We start from the raw sequence: 18,162 nt of genomic DNA, 5'->3' as shown, positions 1-18,162 counted from the left end.
CTAAAAGCAGAATTAATAGCAACAATATTTATGAATAAAATAATATCAGCTAAAGTAGTAACTTTCCCATGATATCTTTTTTGGCTAAAAAAAATAATCTATACCTGTTTCTCCTCCTCCCTCGCTTGTTTCTGTGTAGGCTGAAGGTTTCCATGGCGAGTTGGAGGAGTTCCTCCAGTGGCTGCGTAGGACGGAGAGCCAGCTGTCTGCTGCCAAACCAACAGGCGGTCTCCCTGAAACAGCCAGGGAGCAGCTACAGCAACACATGGTAACAGAGAATCACATTACACCTTTATACTCAGAGAATCATGCACAATACACATAGATGCACCTTTTCTGCAATCCTGCTTCATTTGGCATTGATCTCACATGAGATGCTGTTTGTAAATGCCACGCAGTTTAATGAAGGTTACATTTCTGAAGAGAGAATTTATTGTAGAACAAACAGTCTTGTATGAAATAAGCCAGTGTTGTAATGCTCAGTTTCTTGCAGTTACCAGGTTGTATTGCCATGGTTGAATGCACTTATTTTAAGTTGCTTTGGATGAAAGCATCAGCTAAAAAATTTTATGTATTGTAATATAAGCATACAGGCATTTTTTATTGTCATAAAGGGATTTTAGTAAAGTACATAAAAGTTTTACTAGCAATGTATTGAGCAGATGCTCAGAGTATTAGCTTACATATGTTCTTCTCTTTACACAGAGAGACACTTGGTATATGGTGACTATGAAACTTTAATAGCTTCCATTGTTGTAAACCAACCAGTGAGACACAACAACGCTCACCTTTTAGTGTCAACTCACATTTGTGTCTTCTCTGCCTGCAGGAGCTTCAGACGCAGCTGACTCAGCGAGCAGACCTGTACCACCGCCTGCTGGATCAGGGAGAGTCCATGCTGCTGGCTCGTGGAGGAGAGGAGGCAGGACCTGGTACCACCCAGACCCAGCAGAACCTGGGCATGTTGCAGAACAAGTGGGCCAGCCTCAACACCAAGATGGACGACCGCAGGGTAAGACTGTGACACAGGGAGAATGTTTTATTACTCTGTCCTGTCCTGTAGTTTTTTTTTATAATCGCTGTTAGTGAGAGACTTACTTAACTTAAAACTCTGAACTTTCCAGGCAAAGTTGGATGAGGCCGTTTCCTTGGCAACAGGTTTCCAGACCTCTCTGCAGGACACCATCAACTGGCTGACCCAGGCTGAACAGACTCTGAACATGGCCCAACCCCCAAGTCTCATACTGGACACAGTCCTCTTCCAGATCGATGAGCACAAGGTACTAAACATGCTCCTGTTACTAGAAACATGGTTAAGACGCTGTTTTATTTGGATATTTAACAGGTTTTTGTGTTGTATAAACACTTCACTCTTGTCAATTTTATTTTCTTTACTTGCTGTTTAAAATTGAGATAATAAATTCTACATTAACACATTCTGCACTCTCATCCGTGTCTGCCCAGGTATTTGTGAATGAAGTGAACACCCACAGAGAGCAGGTCCTGGCTCTGGAGAAGGCCGGTTCTCAGCTTCGCTTCGCCAGCCTGAAGCAGGACGTCGTACTCATCAAAAACCTGCTGCTCAGCGTCCAGGCTCGCTGGGACAAGCTGGTCCAGAGGTCACTGGACCGCGGCCGACACCTTGATGAGGCCCGTAAACGCGCCAAACAGGTACTGAACTGATAGTCATACTAACACGTGATTTAAAAACTGCTGACGTTGTCCCTAAAGACCAAGGGCATACTGTGAATATACTGATGACAAAAATACTAGTTGAGATTTTCATTTAATGGGATATTTTACAATAAGTGGCTTTCGATCTTAGCGTCTCTGCCACTGGCTGATAGCAGTTATGATTTAGACTATAAACTAAACTAGTTCGCTTCTGCAGTTAAACTCACTCTCATTCATTCTCGGTGATAGTTTCAGCTAAATTGTATACGCATAACAGAAATTTTCCTCCTTAAATGATCATAAATCCATATTATGAACATCGCATTTCATTTTTCAGGACAGGGAAAGTTTTTTCATCAAGTTGGTATGTGTGTATTAGAATATTAAACAGAAATTTTGTAACTCTCTTTCTTCAGTTCCATGAGGCCTGGAGGAAGCTGACAGACTGGCTAGAAGAAGCCGAGAAAAGACTGGACTCAGAGCTGGAGATCTCCAACGAGCCAGACAAGATCAAAATCCAGCTGACCAAGCACAAGGTACATTATGCACAATGTATAGGCAAATGTATAGAAAAGTCCATGAGGTCAGTATTTTAATTTTTGATCTTTCGTTGTATTCTCATATACAAATCTTTTTCATTCTCTGCCTGTACAGGAGTTCCAGAAAGCACTGGGGTCGAAGCAGCCGGTTTATGACACAACAGTAAGATCTGGAAAGGCCATGAGGGACAAAGCTCAGCTGCCCGCAGACACCCAGAAACTGGACCACCTGGTGGGAGAGGTCCGTGACAAGTGGGACACCGTCTGTGGCAAGAGTGTAGAGAGGTAAAGAGGATGAACGATGAGCAATGAAACTGACTTTTCCAACAGTTCATTACAGTTGTGACGTGGAAAATGAAATACGATTAATGACATCTATGTGGCTTCTCTCCTCCATCCAGACAACACAAGCTGGAGGAGGCTCTGCTGTTCTCAGGACAGTTTGCAGAGGCTCTCCAGGCCCTGGTGGACTGGTTGTACCGGGTGGAGCCCCAGCTGGCTGAAGACCAGCCCGTCCATGGAGACCTGGATCTGGTGTCCAACCTCATGGATTCACATAAGGTGTGCACACTAAACAGAACTATATGAGAAGACAATAAATACCTTGTCACCACCCATAACTGCAGTTTACTTCTTTTATTTAATGTCTATTGTCTGACCCTGCAGGCTTTCCAAAAGGAGCTTGGTAAGAGAACCGGCAGTGTTCAGGCTCTGAAGCGCTCAGCTCGGGACCTGATGGATACTGGCCGCGATGACACAGCGTGGGTCAAAGTTCAGCTTCAGGAGCTCAGCAACCGCTGGGATACAGTGTGTGCCTTGTCAGTCACAAAGCAAACCCGCCTCCAGCTGGCCCTCAAACAGGTCAGAGAAAAAGCTGCACTGCTGTTTTAAAGTTTAATATTTCCTTAAATGTAAAACCTTTAAACAAATGATGCACAGGGCTTTAATAAAGACCTCTCCCTGTCTTCTATCTACCATTAACTATTAGGCGGAGGAGTTTCGTACGGCGGTGCAGATGCTTCTGGAGTGGCTCTCTGAGGCGGAGCAGACGCTTCGTTTCCGTGGTGTCCTTCCTGAAGAGGCAGAAACTCTGCAGGCGCTGCTGCACACACATCGTGACTTCATGGGCACTGTGGAGGAGAAGAGGGCAGATGTCAACAAGGCTGCTGGCATGGGAGAGGGCATCCTGACCGTTTGTCACCCAGACTCCATCACCACCATCAAACACTGGATCACCATCATCAGGGCACGCTTCGAGGAGGTGAGGAAGGGAGGGTAGTGGTGAGGTAGAGAATCAGTTAGATACTTGCTTATGTAATTATTTAACATCTTAGGTTAACTATTGTTTCGAATCTTATCTTTTATCATTTTAACTTTAGGGTTGAAGTTTTGGGTAGACCTAAATTCCTTAACTTTATTTAACCAAGAACATATTTTAATGAGTGACAAAAACAAGAAAGAAATGTCTTATATTAATCAACGCCTTTTCTCTACAGGTGCTGACGTGGGCCAAACAGCACGAGCAGCGCCTGGAGACGGCTCTGACCGAGGTGCTGAACAACGCCAACCTGCTGGAGGAGCTGTTGTCATGGCTACAATGGGCTGAGACCACATTGATCCAGAGAGACACAGAGCCGCTTCCTCAGGACATTCCTCAACTCAAAACACTCATCACAGAACACCAGGTGGGCTTCATTCACTAAACTAAACACCCAAACATAGTTTTGGGTATTTTGATGCAAACCTGCTTGTGTTTGTTCTGTCCATTAACAGTTGTTGTCCATCATCGCTTACTCACTGCTGGTGTTTGTTGTTGTCAGATGTTTATGGAGGAGATGACGAGGAAACAGCCAGATGTCGACAAAGTGACGAAGACCTACAAGAGAAAACCAGCGGAGGCTCCCAGCAGCCTGGCTGAGAGGAGAGGAGCCCGTAAGTCACCTATGTTTACCTTGTAGTGGACAAATATTATCCTTTCCACTCTTTTTTCATGATGGCATGAGTGCATGTGTTGGAAACGGATTACTCATCTGTGACGAGATTTGTTAACTCTGTGTTTCCTCTTCAGGTAAACACCAGCAACAGCAGCAGGCTGCCATGCAGGTCCCTGGAGGAAACCCACGACTCAACCAGCTCTGTGCCAGGTGGCAGCAGGTTTGGCTGCTGGCTCTTGACCGCCAGCGCAAACTCAACGATGGTCTGGACAGACTGGAGGAGGTATTGTTCTTTTCAACTCAACTTGACATTACTTTAAAACTTCAGACTCACATGCTTTCTAACACTATACATCCTCTTCTGCTTTATCCATTTCCAGCTCAAAGAGTTTGCCAACTTTGACTTCGATGTGTGGAGGAAGAAGTACATGCGCTGGATGAACCATAAGAAGTCTCGTGTCATGGACTTCTTCAGACGCATTGACAAGGACCAAGACGGAAAGATCACACGGCAGGAGTTTATCGACGGCATCCTGGCATCAAGTAGGTTATGGGTGACAAAATGTTTGGTCATGAAATGACCCGTTTTTAAAGTTATTAAGATATTAAATGGTGTATGACTTCCTGTCGTTGCAGAGTTTCCCACCAGTAAGCTGGAGATGACAGCAGTGGCAGACATCTTTGACAGAGACGGAGACGGTTACATCGATTACTATGAGTTTGTTGCTGCCCTGCACCCCAACAAGGACGCCTACAGACCCACAACTGATGCTGATAAGATCGAGGACGAGGTAAGAAAACTCAAAAAGAGGCAAATATGAAGTTATGAAAATACGTATGATGGGATATTCATACAATAAGCATTGACATGGTGTTTTTTGTTGTTGTGCAGGTGACTCGGCAGGTGGCTCAGTGTAAATGTGCCAAGAGGTTTCAAGTGGAGCAGATAGGAGAGAACAAATACCGGGTAAGTTCAGCTCAGTCTTTGTTTCAGTTTAAGACAGACATTATTTATAGTATAAGAAACAAACTGTAATGTATATTTAAGATATTGTTAAACAAAAAAGTTAATGTTGATTGCAACTTGTGGATGTCTACTTGTTAGAAGAACTGGGTCAAAGAGGATTTGCAAATGATTGTTGGCTATTTTCTTCAGTAAGAGCCATCACATACAATAGTAATTTAGCGTAGTTTGCTGTGATTGACACTTAAGTCAACAGTACATCACCTAAATGTACGTTTTAAACACTAAATTTCAAACCAAAGTCAAGAGTCGGATGTTTTTGTTGTTGACATTTAATTCTTGGTTAATAATGTCCATAGATTTTGTTCTGTACTTGTAATAAGTCAATGTGAATCAACGCAAACCAAATACAAACTTTCCTTTACTTTGCAAACACTATTTGACCCAGTTTTCATTAATGGACGGTTTATTATTAACTGGCTGTGTCTTCACTTGTCCAGCAGGCACCAATTAACTTCACAGCATTTCTCTTGTGTGTCCACCTCACATCATGACCCTCATGGTGTATTTATAAGTGTGTTAACTGTCTGTATCATAACATGTCATCACATGTCATGGAAGCATTGATGTAACATCTCACAGGCCTCCAGGATTGTCAGCTGAGCCTTCTTTTTCATCACCGAAAACATGAATTAATTATAATCACCATAATATATTAATATAACCATGTAAACGTGACTGCATAGACGCACACTGTGCTGCTGGGTGTCAAAGAGGAATTTCATGAGTTTAATAGTATATACTTTAATTCACACTTAACTATGAAAGAACCACCAGACTCTTAGGTAATTTGGTCTGGAATGATGCTCATATTCAGTCATTATTTTTACTAAAAAATCTTCATTAACTTCTTCAAATAACAACTGCTTTTGGGTCTTTTACCTGATAATGAAGAGATTGAATTTAAGACACAACGTGGCAGAAATGAAGCCTACAAAAATACAAACAAATGTTTATAAAAAAAACAAAAAAAACACTGATCATAAGATACTGCTCAAGGAGGGTTTAGGTCATCACTTTGCAGGATTATTAAAGTTGTTTAAAACCTTCAGGAGCTGCAGTGGTTATAAACATTCCTAACCCAGCAGTCTGTGTGTAAATATGTAGCATTTTACAATGGTCATAAACACAGTTCTGACAGCTTTCAGCAGCTCTTACTGGATCACGCATCACTACCACTGCTGCAGTATGTGTGTCCACGCCATCATTACTCACTGGGTAATGATATCTAGTGTCTGACTGCAGGACACTGGGGATACTAATAGTACACCAGTTTGTTTTTGTCTATCTTGTGTTTGTGTTCTGGCTCATGTTTGTGTCTGGCTTCACTTTTCTTCTCTGTCTTCACCTCCATCTTACCATCATCACTGCCATAACATCCACAGGCATCCGTGTCCACTGTGTCTTTTTGCTTTCACCACTAATTCTGCAAATAACAGAAACACACACTGAAATTTAACCATTTTAGAACCAGCTTTTTGAAGATCCTGTACACATTTAAATGGTTCCATTCATACCTTACAGACCTCAGTTATCAGTACATGTTGTTTCACTCTCGCTCTGTTTCTTTCTCCTTGTGTTCCCGTGCTCCGTGTCTTCTGGATTTATTGTAGTTCTTCCTCGGAAACCAGGTAAAGTGACTGCGGCTGCTGTGATTGGATGTGTGAAATCTGCTTCCTGATTGCCCACCAATGGAGTGCTGTCCTTTCTGCTTTCGCACACTTACAAAAAAGTTTTTTTTTTGTTGTTGTTGTTGCTGGAATTCTTCGTTAAACAATTATTTAAAAAAAGCAACTCAAAAGAAGAAGCACTCCATTGTGGCTTTGCAACGTGTAAGCAGGTTTCACCCTCCAGTTATGTTCCTGCTGTGATTTGTTTGGTGTTGAGCGTGACAAATTGCACAATGTGAAGCAGGCGACATTGACATGGCTGAAGTGGTAATTAGTGGTTAGGTGATATATAGTGTGCTTTTGGACTGAAGCTGGGAAGCAAATCAAGCCGCTTGGAGAGAAATCCAGAAAATTCCTTCTGTGCTGGTATCGCTTTGGAGTTCTGCTTTGCTGTGTGGTTTGAACAATTTCTGAGAAGTTAAAGACTGAAAATAAATTAAAAAATACCAGTGATTCTTATTCGGGTGGCTGGGTGTCTCTTTAGTTCTTTCAGTGCATGGTTTTTCCGTCGTTGCATGGAGTAGAAGAGATCATCTGTTCAGATTTGGTACATGGGCTGCTCAGTGTGATACTATGAATCATTTAAAACTCATCAATCAATATATCAATTATTATTTTACTCACTGGCTTTATCTCTTCTTTTTTGATTCCCTCACTCTCTTCTCTCTCCTCTCACCCCTTTGTCCTAATTTTTCTCTTTCCTCCTCATTTCTCTTTGTCTCTTCCTCCTTTATTTTGTTGTTTACCTCCTCAGTTCGGCGACTCTCAGCAGCTGCGTCTGGTGAGGATTTTGCGCAGCACTGTGATGGTGAGAGTCGGAGGTGGTTGGATGGCTCTGGACGAGTTCCTGGTTAAAAATGATCCATGCAGAGGTGAGTGACGTTTACTCCCATGCGCACACACACACACACAGAGCTCTCTTTTAAACACACAAGCACAGACCACACACACACACACACACACACACACACACACATATTCATACCTTCTTTCTCATCTGTCTGCCTTCTTTCATTCACATGCATTTGCTAGAGCCTGACTGATAGTGGATTTGTAATCATATTTTAAATGATGTCCTAGATTTTGGTTAATTTATTAATTGTGAGACTCTTTTACATTCACACATACAGACATTCCTGTATTATTAAGTTTTGAAATATTAGGTTCAGTGAAAGGCAAAAAAATCTGCAACACTCACACAAGTGAGTTGCTGACATCTTGTCTCTGGTTCTGTTGCTCTACAAATGACTGACAAACTTCTTTAATGTTTGCACGTCAGGAGCAATTTTAATTGGAAAATATGGGTCAAATATCGATCAGACGTTATTATCGTCGGGCTCTAGCACAAACACAAAACACACACTCACACAACTATTTCCGAAAGTGAACACACCTTCTGCACCGAGCTCCTGACATTTACACCACCAAGCAGAAGTGAGTGGCAGCACACAGATCAGAGCAGCACAGTGATGGAAAACACACCGAGGAAACTGACTCAAGTTTGTCAAGTTGTCTGTCAGCAGGTGATGCAGTGAAACGCTGCCTCGTCTCACTCCGGTCGGTGTTTTTTGTTTCTCTCTCCATCTCTTATTCCCAAAATCACTCTGTCCCCTCTGAGCCCGTCCTCTGTCAGTCCTCAACGAGTCCATCATCTTATCTCGTCACACGTTTTATTTCTGTATATCCACGGCCGATTCTTTCACTCTTCTCGGCCTCTGTCCTGTCTTAATTTTATTCATTCTTTTTTAATTATAAAACAGTAGTATTGCATGGTGCATGGTCCTCAGTTTTCTCCCTCTTCCTCCCCCTCTCTTCCTCCCTCCCTCCCCTTTTCTCTTTCCTCAGTGCAACATCCAGGACTTAAGATTCTCCGCTCCGATTCCAGTAGCTCCATCTCATCTCGTATAGGTTGGACTTCTCCTCTATCTCCTAACTGCCTGTCTTTTCTCCGCCCCGTCTGTTTTTCTCTCTCTCTCCTGGACTCTCTCTTCCAGATGTCTTCTCTTTGTTCTTCTCTTTGTCATTATCTTCATCTTTTCTTCTTCTTCTTCGGTTTGTTGGTTTGGCCTTGTTGCTGTGCCTTGCTGACTGTGATCACCTGACTAACGTTATGTCTCCCCACTGTTCTGCTCTCTCCTGACCTCCCTCCCCCGGCTGTCGCCACTCACGCAAGCGCCGATATCCTGACCTGTTTTTTAAAGCACATTTCAGGGGTCACTGACACTCGTCCGGACCCCCATTGGTTGGCAGTGTGTGTGTGTTTTTATGGTCTGTTTAAGTGTGTTGATGATTGTGGCATTGGAGGACTGATTTTCAAGAGTGCCTGTGTGTGTGCATGAGTGTGTTTCCAAGAAGATCTTTCTGTGAGTGTGTGTGTGACTCTTCATTCCACCATGAGCATGCTGTTATTTCACATTGTCTCTTGTGTCTCTTAGTGACAGTCACTCCTGGCTATTTCTGCTGCCGAGGTATCTACACTTCCTCTCTCTGCTTCTCTGTCACTCCATCTCTTTCACTCTCCATCCATCCATCCATCCGTCCGTCCAGCTGTCAGTCTCCATCTTTAACCACAGCTGTCCTCTCTGTGTCTATATATACAGTATATATATATATGTGTGTGTTCTAACTGCGGTCAGGTTTGTGTGTTTAGGCATTGATGTCAGTCTTGTCTGTGTGCCACATGTTTGCGTCATGCTTTCCTCACTCACAACAAAGCAGGATTTGGCCAACCCCTGGTCTATATATGTTGCTTTATTATTTTTTAAGTACTTTTTTTTTTTTTTTTTTTTAAATATGGATTTTACAAGGTGAGCTAATAATAGAAATGTGGGTGGAGAGGCTCAGCAGGAAAGAAGACGTAATGTATAAAACTTTCAACTCTTCCTGTCGTGTTTTCATGTAACAATGAACACTGCTTACAAATTTATCTTTTTTTAAACCTTTTTTTTTTTTTAGCTTAAGCTCAAATAAAGAAGTTAAAGTTGTAAGTGTAAAGAGACAGTGAGTGTCTAAGACCTGGGCGTGGCCAGCCTGGGTTTCTAATATCGCTCGCTTCCAACGCAGCTCCTCTAAATGTGATGGCTGGTTGGTGGGAGACACAATTACAGGGTGCACCTGGCTGGCTGGCGTTGAAGGGGGACGTAATTGCAGGGTGCACCCGTTTAATTGACTGGCCTTGCTGTTGGGATGCTAGGGATGAGGGCCATGAAGCCAGGAGTTGCACTGCTGCCACGGCTAGCTGTAGCCCTCTTCTCTTGACTCTTTTTACACTATTTTCACTCCTGTCACTGTTTATCCTCCATGCTTCCTCTAAATCTGTAAATCTGTCTGTCCTAGCTCTCTTCTCTGGTTCTTTTGTGTATTTTTTGGTTCCTTTTCAGCCATTCTGTTATACTCTCTCTCTCTCTTTCTCTCTCTCTCTCTTTCCCTCCCTCTCTCTCTCTCTCTCTCTCCCTCTCTCTCTCTCTCTCTCTCTCTCTCTCTCTCTCTCTCTTTGTGGCTGGCTTCTCCAGGCTTGTTGTTGTCTGCTGGGGCTGCTGCACTACTTTTTTGTCCGAGAATGCCGCTGAGTGTCTTTTGAAGAAGGGAGAAACCCTGAATCTCTGGGCTCTCTCCCGCTAAGCATAAACCAGGCATGACCCCCCACATGTATTTATACACAAATTGTGTATACGCAGCAGAGCTGAGATGCAACTTTGCAGCAAGAAGTGAAAATAAGTTCAACTGGGAGAGTTTGTTGAAAAAACGAGAGAAGAGAGGCTGTGCTTTTTCTCCCACCACCCCACAGATGTTGTAAAGCAAATACGCAATGAGAGTGTGAGTGTCACTCAGTGAAATTACATTTTTCAGAACTGGAGACATCTTGCCATTGCTTAAAGGAATGGTTTGACATTTTGGGAAATGTGCTTATTGAGAGCTGAAGTCACGTCTGAGCTTGCTTCTTTTCCACCAGCTTTTCTCAGCATTCATGAAGAGTGAAAATGAATCAAGACAAACTCCATCCACGACAGCACATACTATCAGAAATTAAAACCTTTTTAGCTAGGTTTTTCTTCCGTGAAAAGTTGTCAGTTTCACTTTAAGGAGCAAAAACTATATCTTTCTTATCTAAGTTTTCTTTCTTTCTTCACTCTCTCTCATGGGTTGTGTGCTGGGATATTTCTTGAGCAGTTGCTGTTGCTACTTGTTCTTGTGGTGCAAAACCCAATAAGCTGATTTCTCAAAATGTTGAGCTGTTCCTTTAAAGATATGATAAGCACTCTGTTGGCAGCTTTTTAATTGGCAATGAGCAAGTTAATATGTGAAATGAGAATAACTTGTGGAGCTGGTTGAAGAATTGACCCACAGCGATGACGATGTGTCTCCAAAACGTTTCCACACGTGGACGAACTTCTGACTTTCGTTGCGTATTGAATAGATGAATTTACTTTTGCACTCAGATCAAACACACTCATTCACCTCTTCCCTTAAAAAAACAACTCAACCAAAGTGCACTTACGACTTCCTGAACCCCTAAACCCCGCCCCTCCAAACCCCGCCCCCCTGCTCACGTGCACTCTCAAACGAGTCATGCACGGACTCTGATGTCTGCAGCCAAAGGAAGCACTGACTCTCCTCCTCACCCTGCTCGCTGCCTCTGCCGCCCCCTGATGGAGGAAAGCTGTGAGCCGACACAAACAAACCATCTCATTTGTTTCTTGCTCTCTCTGTTTCTCTTCAGCTCGTGGTCGCACCAACCTGGAGTTGAGGGAAAAGTTCATCCTCCCTGAAGGAGCCTCTCAGGGTCTGGCCGCCTTCCGCTCCCGAGGTCGACGCTCCAAACCGGGCTCCCGCAACGCCTCCCCCACCCGCTCCTCCTCCTCGGCCTCCCACAGCGGTGCCTCGCTGCCCTCTGCTCCCTCCGCCCCCGCCACACCGACAGCCTCCGCATCATCCAGGGTGAGAGCTGACTTTAGTGTGTTAAGACTCAACATTTCAGAGTTGAGGCAGGATCTAATTTTACTCACCAAAAATGGAGTTAGATGTCATAAATCCCGTTACTTCAGGTTTATTTTTAGGTTTCTTTTCCACTTCATGTCCATTCATTACATTAATGATAGATGATGGTGATAGTGTATGAATCATAGCACTTTAACAAAACACAATCAATCTTCTCCATATTCAATAAGACAAAGGACAAGATAAAACTTTATTGTCATGTCACATATCTTTATTTAGACAGGGACAATTAACAAAAAAGTGTACCTTATATAAAACAAGGAGAGGTTTTACATTTTCGACCTGTAGTTCCTGGACAGGTAGATAAGTATTGATCGCACACCAGGAAAATTCTACAGAAGCCCTGAGGGTCAAGTGAAGAACTTTCTCTGGTCATCTTTTGCCAGAATAAGCTTTTGTGAATTTTATTTTATTTTTATCTTTTTATTAAATGTCCATGTGTGAAACTGAGTAAAAATGTCGGGAGAAAAAAAAAATGAATGTGTTAATTTTAATTAACATGATTAATTTTTTTCCTAGGAAACTTTTTTTCCATCTGTTTTCACAGATTTCGTCTTCGAAAGTCTTCACTTGCTCCTCAGGGCTTCCATTAAAGTCACTAAAAATAGATAGATAAATATCTTATAAAAAACCCAGGAGACAACATGGTTAAAGACAAAATCAAAAGAAAAGACTCTTTGTGCGGCGTTACTTAACACTGAGACAAAACACGATTCTGTAGATGAAATAAAAACTGCAGAAAAAGTTAAAGATCACTCAAACAATCTTCCATAAATTTAACAAATTAAACTTTTAGTCGCTTTATTAAAAGCTGTTTTTGGCTCCAGAGGACGGTGTGTGAGTCAGCATCTGAGGCAGAAGACGACAAATTTAAAAGTGAAAAAATCTGTGTAGCCCGCTTCTCATCTCTGCTTAATGCGAGAGGCTCAAGACTGCATTACCTGTCGGCGGTTGAGTTGCATTGTGGGTTACGTAGGCAAAAGTTTTTTTGGAATAAAAGAGATTATCTTTGCTTCTGCTGCATCAGTTTTAATCCTTTTTCCTGTCATGAGTTCGATAGATTTAAAGTGGATTTTAAATCAGTGGACTCTCTCTCACACATACACAACCACACAAACCTGAATGATCTAATCTGTCACATTCACCATCTGTTGTGTGTTAGAGGCAGTAAACTCTGATAGAAACATCATCACCGTCAGGTCAAACAGCTCATTGTTATCACTGTTGTTGTCATCATCCAATGTTAGTGATGTTTTTCATTGATCATCTGATTACTGTTATAAAAGCATTACTGTCGGTGTGTGAGAGAGAGACTGAATGCACATTAGTGACTCTGTATGTGTGTATTTATGTGTGTTTTATCGGTTTGTGTTGCACATTGTTCAGTTGTTGTCATCCTCATGTTGTTGCTGTCAAAAATCACCACATCCTTAACTGTGAAATTTTATTTTTTGTTCTTGTTTCTTTGTTTTGTCTTCCATCTTTTTGCCTTTTCCCCTCGTTCCTGTCATTCAAACCCTGCTAACCCGGCTTCAAAAATGTCCTCCCTGCTTTGTTGGGTTGTTTAAAAAAAAAAAAAAAAAAAAAAAAAAAATTAAATCACGCTGCTGTTACACAAAAACACACTGCGCTGCGCTGCCCCGCCATCCTCCGCTTCCCTCCATAACTCCCTCCCTCCCTCCTACATTCGCTCTCTTCTGCTGCTTTGCTCTCCCTCTCCTCCACCCTTCCTTCCTTCCTTCCCTTCCTCCCTTCAGTCCACCCATACTCACTCGCGTGACTATGCCAAGCCCTGGCTGGCACACAGTAAAACTCCAACGCCAACCAAGTGCCACTGCTGCCCAGATCTCGGCCACATCACTCCTGGGCACGAGGTAACACACTCACCCCAACCACCCACCCACCCACCCAACCACCCACCTCCCTGTCCCACCCGACCCCCACCCCACTGAACGCGCTGATGCACTAACGCACACTCCTGGGTGCTCACACACACCAACACGTAGAGACATGTGCTGCTGTCATGTGAAAACATAGAAACTTCAGTGGTTTTCATGTTTGAGTTAAAGATGACATCATCTCTCAGGGTTGTGAACGTTTGCCCACCTTTGAGAAGAAACATGATGTGATCGAGCTACAACCTGAAACATGACATTTTGAAGATGCAAGGTTTAATTTGACAAGAAAGATATGTTATATTAAGATAAAGAACTGGAAATAAAGTTAAATCTGGTAAAATCTTTAAAGCAGTTTAATAACAATTAACAATCAGTTTAAAAACAAATTTGACTTTCAAATTTGTTTTTGCTTTTTTTTCATATTTTGTTGCCGAATCGTATCACCTCTTTAATGAAGAGTTGAAACAATTGGTTAATGAATTGACTGATAATGAATTAATTGGCAACCATTTTAATTTATAATAGTGTAATCGTTTGAAATGGCTGTAATTTATATTTTTCTATTAGGACAATTAGAGAGGAGTCAGTCGAAGTGATGAACTGAATGTGTTTAGGTGTTGATCAGCTTAATCAATGATCAAAACAATCAAATAATCATTAGTTGAAGCCGTCTTGACTCCTCTTTTATAAAGTAGATTAACATAAGACAAACCTCTCACAGTCAAACAGTTCTATTAATCATTTGTACAAATCTGTGTGTGTGTGTGCAGTTTTCATTTGTCGTGAGATCTTTCTTTGTCGGTCTGTTTTTGTCCAGTGTTCATGTGTGTGTGATGTTTCTCTGTCCAAGTCCAGTTCAAACCAAAGATTTGCGACGAGACGAAACGGTTTTAGAACACTGCAGACCGGCACATTGCAGGTTTCATCTCGTCTCGTCGTGAATCTTTGTTCTGAACTGGTCTTTAGCAGTAATACGATCCTGTAGTGTTTTAAAATATTAGTGTGTATCTGACATGATGCAGCTCAGTAATCAGCTCAGCTCCACGGTCGAGTTATCTTCAGCTGATGTTTCCTGTGTGCTCCTGCAGGGGGCGGCGTCGGGCTCCAAACTAAAGAGGCCGACGTTCCACTCGAGCCGAGGCTCGCTAACCGGAGAGAACGGAGGATCCGGCAAACCATCACGAACTGGTGAGACGACGGACACTTTATTTTATGTTGGAAAACGTTTGTTTTTCATTTATACGCTAATTCTCTGTCCTTCATGGGCACAGTGATGATTTGAGCAGAATACTAACATGCCCGCGTAGGTTCGCATGTTACGTACTTCCATTTGCTAAAAAGCACGAAGCACAAAGTACAGCTGAGGATGATCAGAATGTCATTTAGTTTTAGGTTTTTAGCCGTAAAGCTAAGTACCAACGGTAAAAAGTTAAGGAATCACCAAATTTATCGCATTTCATGGCGATCCATCCAATAGTTGTTGAGATATGTCCGTCAAAACCACAAATGTGAACCTCATGATGGCGTTAGAACGTGTCTGTACAACATTTTGTGGTTTCGTAGCTGTTGAGATGTGTGACTAGTAAATGTGAAAACTTTGAATTTGCACTACATAAAAAAAGTTGTTCGTCAAAGTCAACAGGATTCATCCTCTGGGGAACATGAAAGTCCATAAAATTACATGATAAACCATTAAAAGTTGAGATTTTCCAAAATAATCTTTCAAAGTTTATTTTTCTTTTCTGTGTAAACTTGACAAAAAAAAAGTTCAGGAGAAAATATTTTTTCCTCCAGGAAAAAAAAGTTTTAAAAAAAGTTTTTTAAAAAATAAATAATTCTCTCGGTTTCACACATGAAAAAACATATTCTCAAGATTTTTTTTTTTTTTTTTTTCCCCATGTGTTTTTTTTTTTATTTGTGAGAAACTGAATGGAGAAAAAAAAGTTTTGGCGAAAGAAAAAAACAGATTGAGTTTTACAAGCCTTAAAAAATAAAATTCTCCTGCCACTCTGTTTCACACATGGAAAAATAATTTTTCACAGATGTAGTTTCACATTAAAAAAAATATTTTTCTCTTCTTCTTTCTCCTCCTCTTCACTTCATTCTGTCTTCCTCTAGATCCAAAGCGAGGAGGATCCACCATCAGTGGTCCGACCAGCCGAGCCGGCAGCCGGGCCGGCAGCAGAGCCAGCAGTCGCCGCGGCAGTGACGCCTCAGACGCATCAGAGCTACAGGACGCTCGCTCCGTCTGCTCCGACGCCTCGGACACCCCTCGACGACCCGGCAGCGGGGCCAAACCCTCCAAGATCCCCACCATCTCTAAAAAGGCCCCCAGCCCAAAGACCACTGGGTCTGCCAAGAAATAACACCAGCCACAGACAGCGGACCGCTATCGACGGCCATTTTGGGTGTACCAGCTCTTCAATCTGAGGGAGAATTTGTGCACTATGACTGACATTTTCCAGGGGAAAGGATGAGGATGAGTGAATCTCCCTCTCACTCTTTCCCCGCTCTCATAACAGACTGAAGACACATGCACAAGACGAGCAGAGTTCTGGTCTGGCAGTCCAGGCCAGAGTCCGTGGGGTCCAAACTGACTTTTCCCCTTTAAGAAGCGACCCACATTTTGCCTTCCAGTCTTCTGCTTCGTCTTCGACAGTTCCCCACCAGCGTGGAACCGAAAACCACCGGACTTGACGTGATGCTGCCTTACTTTGTGTTACACTCTTCAGACAGAGCGACATAAAGTCTTTAAACTGCTTTATACCACACCGACACACAAACACACACATTTTAACACGAGGCGGGGGAAGGGGTGGGACACACCAACACCACCACCGCGGCTACACAAACAAACAAAAAAGCTCAAATGACATTCAGGAAAAAGAGAAAGAATTGTGGGTTATTATTTCGGCCTGCGGGCCAGATGCCTCAGCGATGAGTTTAAAAAGAAATATGCAACGACTGCCATGTCGCTTCCTCCTGACTGGTCGGCGGGAAAAAAAAAAACGTCACCTCAGCAGATCTGTGTGTGTGGAGAGCTCGGGAGGCAGGAAACGCTGTCCGACACACACACCGGCTCAACCTCAGACTCGGAGGATCGGTGGTGGTGACGGTGGCGGTGGTGGTGCTGCTGCAGCTGAGGGCAAACTCTCACACACTCAAACACCGCAGAGCAGACTCCTCCCGACCGCTGGAACGTTCAGATCAGCCTCGTGTGTGCATTTCAGCAAAGGGCGGTGTGGTTTTGTCACATGCCGGCGTAACAATCCGACACAGAAATCACAAACTGGCAATAGAGAGGACTATTTTTACAGTGACACACTCAACTAACAGCACATTACTGACAATATACGACATGTGTAACCTAACCCGATGTTAATGACCGTGTTCGCCGAGTTGGACAACCAGCATGCACTAATTGTCTCTTCCTCTGCAGTTCCACCTTAATGTCTACACTGTGTTGCCCTAAGCAACCCAGCAGCACACACACACACACACACTCTCTCTCTCTCTCTCACACACACACATACAACGTGGTGTGTATCATGTGTGTCTTTGTTACAGGAAATAATAAGAGGTCATTGACTTGAGTCACTGTATGCAAAAATGTTTAATTTGCGAATGTCATTTTGTTTTTCTTCTCGTTGTGTTCTGGTTAATTTATAATCCAGTTGTACTTTTGTTATCTAGCTTGAAAGAAGAATCTATTTATTTTTCAGTTTCATGTCATATCACACGTCGCGGAGAGTGATTTTAGTATTATGGTTAAAGAAAATTGTGATTTTTGTACCAAGAAAATGTCCGCTCCGCTCTTCGACATCATGTGTGTGTAAAGTGTGTTTCTACTTCATTGTAACATTATTCACTAGGTCGCTGATTCTAGTGGCAGCCTTGTTTGTTCATTTTTCTCTTTTGCTAATGACTACAATTCCCAGACCATGACCAAAGGGGTTTGCCCTTCATGTGTAGAGAGAACTACAAATATGAATGACAGGAGACCTGGGCAGAGCGGACCAATGAGAGCGGGTTTCCTCCCTCATGTCCCTCCCCCAGCGTCTCTTCTTCTAGGCTTTTTTTCAAATGTCCTGTCGCTGACAGGGCGAGTTGTCTCTGTGTTTATCTCCGTGTAAGAGATGAAGTTTATGAAAAGCTAATGAAATTACAGTAAGAAAGAAGACATCTTAAGGTGATTTTTATTTATTTATTGTCTCTCTGAGGGAGTCTGGACTCGGGGCGCAGGAGACGAGTCCGCCACCTTTTGATGCTGTGCTACTCTCAGTGTGATGATGAGAACATGGAGGGGCGTTACTAGGAGTCAATTGTGTAAAAGTTAAACAAAAAACTAAAATTATAAACAATTTTTGTTCTGTTTTTGTATTAAAAATATGCTTGCAGTAAAACTGAATCTTGTCTTTGATTTAT

The 18,162-nt window shown here is 42.6% G+C and overlaps 1 protein-coding gene across 1 annotated transcript in view; it reads left to right on the top strand.

The window, feature by feature from the left end:
* Positions 1 to 18,145, top strand: part of macf1a (microtubule actin crosslinking factor 1a) — a 226,973-nt gene extending 208,828 nt beyond the window's left edge. The window contains exons 85-106 of the mRNA XM_073482905.1: positions 140 to 268; positions 830 to 1,012; positions 1,125 to 1,280; positions 1,465 to 1,671; positions 2,091 to 2,210; positions 2,329 to 2,498; positions 2,615 to 2,774; positions 2,880 to 3,074; positions 3,202 to 3,474; positions 3,710 to 3,898; positions 4,034 to 4,145; positions 4,282 to 4,430; positions 4,528 to 4,690; positions 4,784 to 4,938; positions 5,040 to 5,114; positions 6,785 to 6,802; positions 7,596 to 7,713; positions 8,687 to 8,749; positions 11,562 to 11,779; positions 13,597 to 13,713; positions 14,826 to 14,925; positions 15,856 to 18,145. Of these exons, the coding sequence (XP_073339006.1) occupies positions 140 to 268; positions 830 to 1,012; positions 1,125 to 1,280; positions 1,465 to 1,671; positions 2,091 to 2,210; positions 2,329 to 2,498; positions 2,615 to 2,774; positions 2,880 to 3,074; positions 3,202 to 3,474; positions 3,710 to 3,898; positions 4,034 to 4,145; positions 4,282 to 4,430; positions 4,528 to 4,690; positions 4,784 to 4,938; positions 5,040 to 5,114; positions 6,785 to 6,802; positions 7,596 to 7,713; positions 8,687 to 8,749; positions 11,562 to 11,779; positions 13,597 to 13,713; positions 14,826 to 14,925; positions 15,856 to 16,103 (3,318 nt within the window). The 3' untranslated portion in view covers positions 16,104 to 18,145. The remainder of the gene's footprint in view (positions 1 to 139; positions 269 to 829; positions 1,013 to 1,124; positions 1,281 to 1,464; positions 1,672 to 2,090; positions 2,211 to 2,328; positions 2,499 to 2,614; positions 2,775 to 2,879; positions 3,075 to 3,201; positions 3,475 to 3,709; positions 3,899 to 4,033; positions 4,146 to 4,281; positions 4,431 to 4,527; positions 4,691 to 4,783; positions 4,939 to 5,039; positions 5,115 to 6,784; positions 6,803 to 7,595; positions 7,714 to 8,686; positions 8,750 to 11,561; positions 11,780 to 13,596; positions 13,714 to 14,825; positions 14,926 to 15,855) is intronic.
* The last annotated feature ends 17 nt before the right edge of the window (positions 18,146 to 18,162 follow it).

Source organism: Pagrus major, chromosome 16 (genome assembly GCF_040436345.1).
Source record: "Pagrus major chromosome 16, Pma_NU_1.0".
Lineage (NCBI taxonomy): Eukaryota > Metazoa > Chordata > Actinopteri > Spariformes > Sparidae > Pagrus > Pagrus major.
This window is presented reverse-complemented; position numbering and strand designations above follow the sequence as displayed.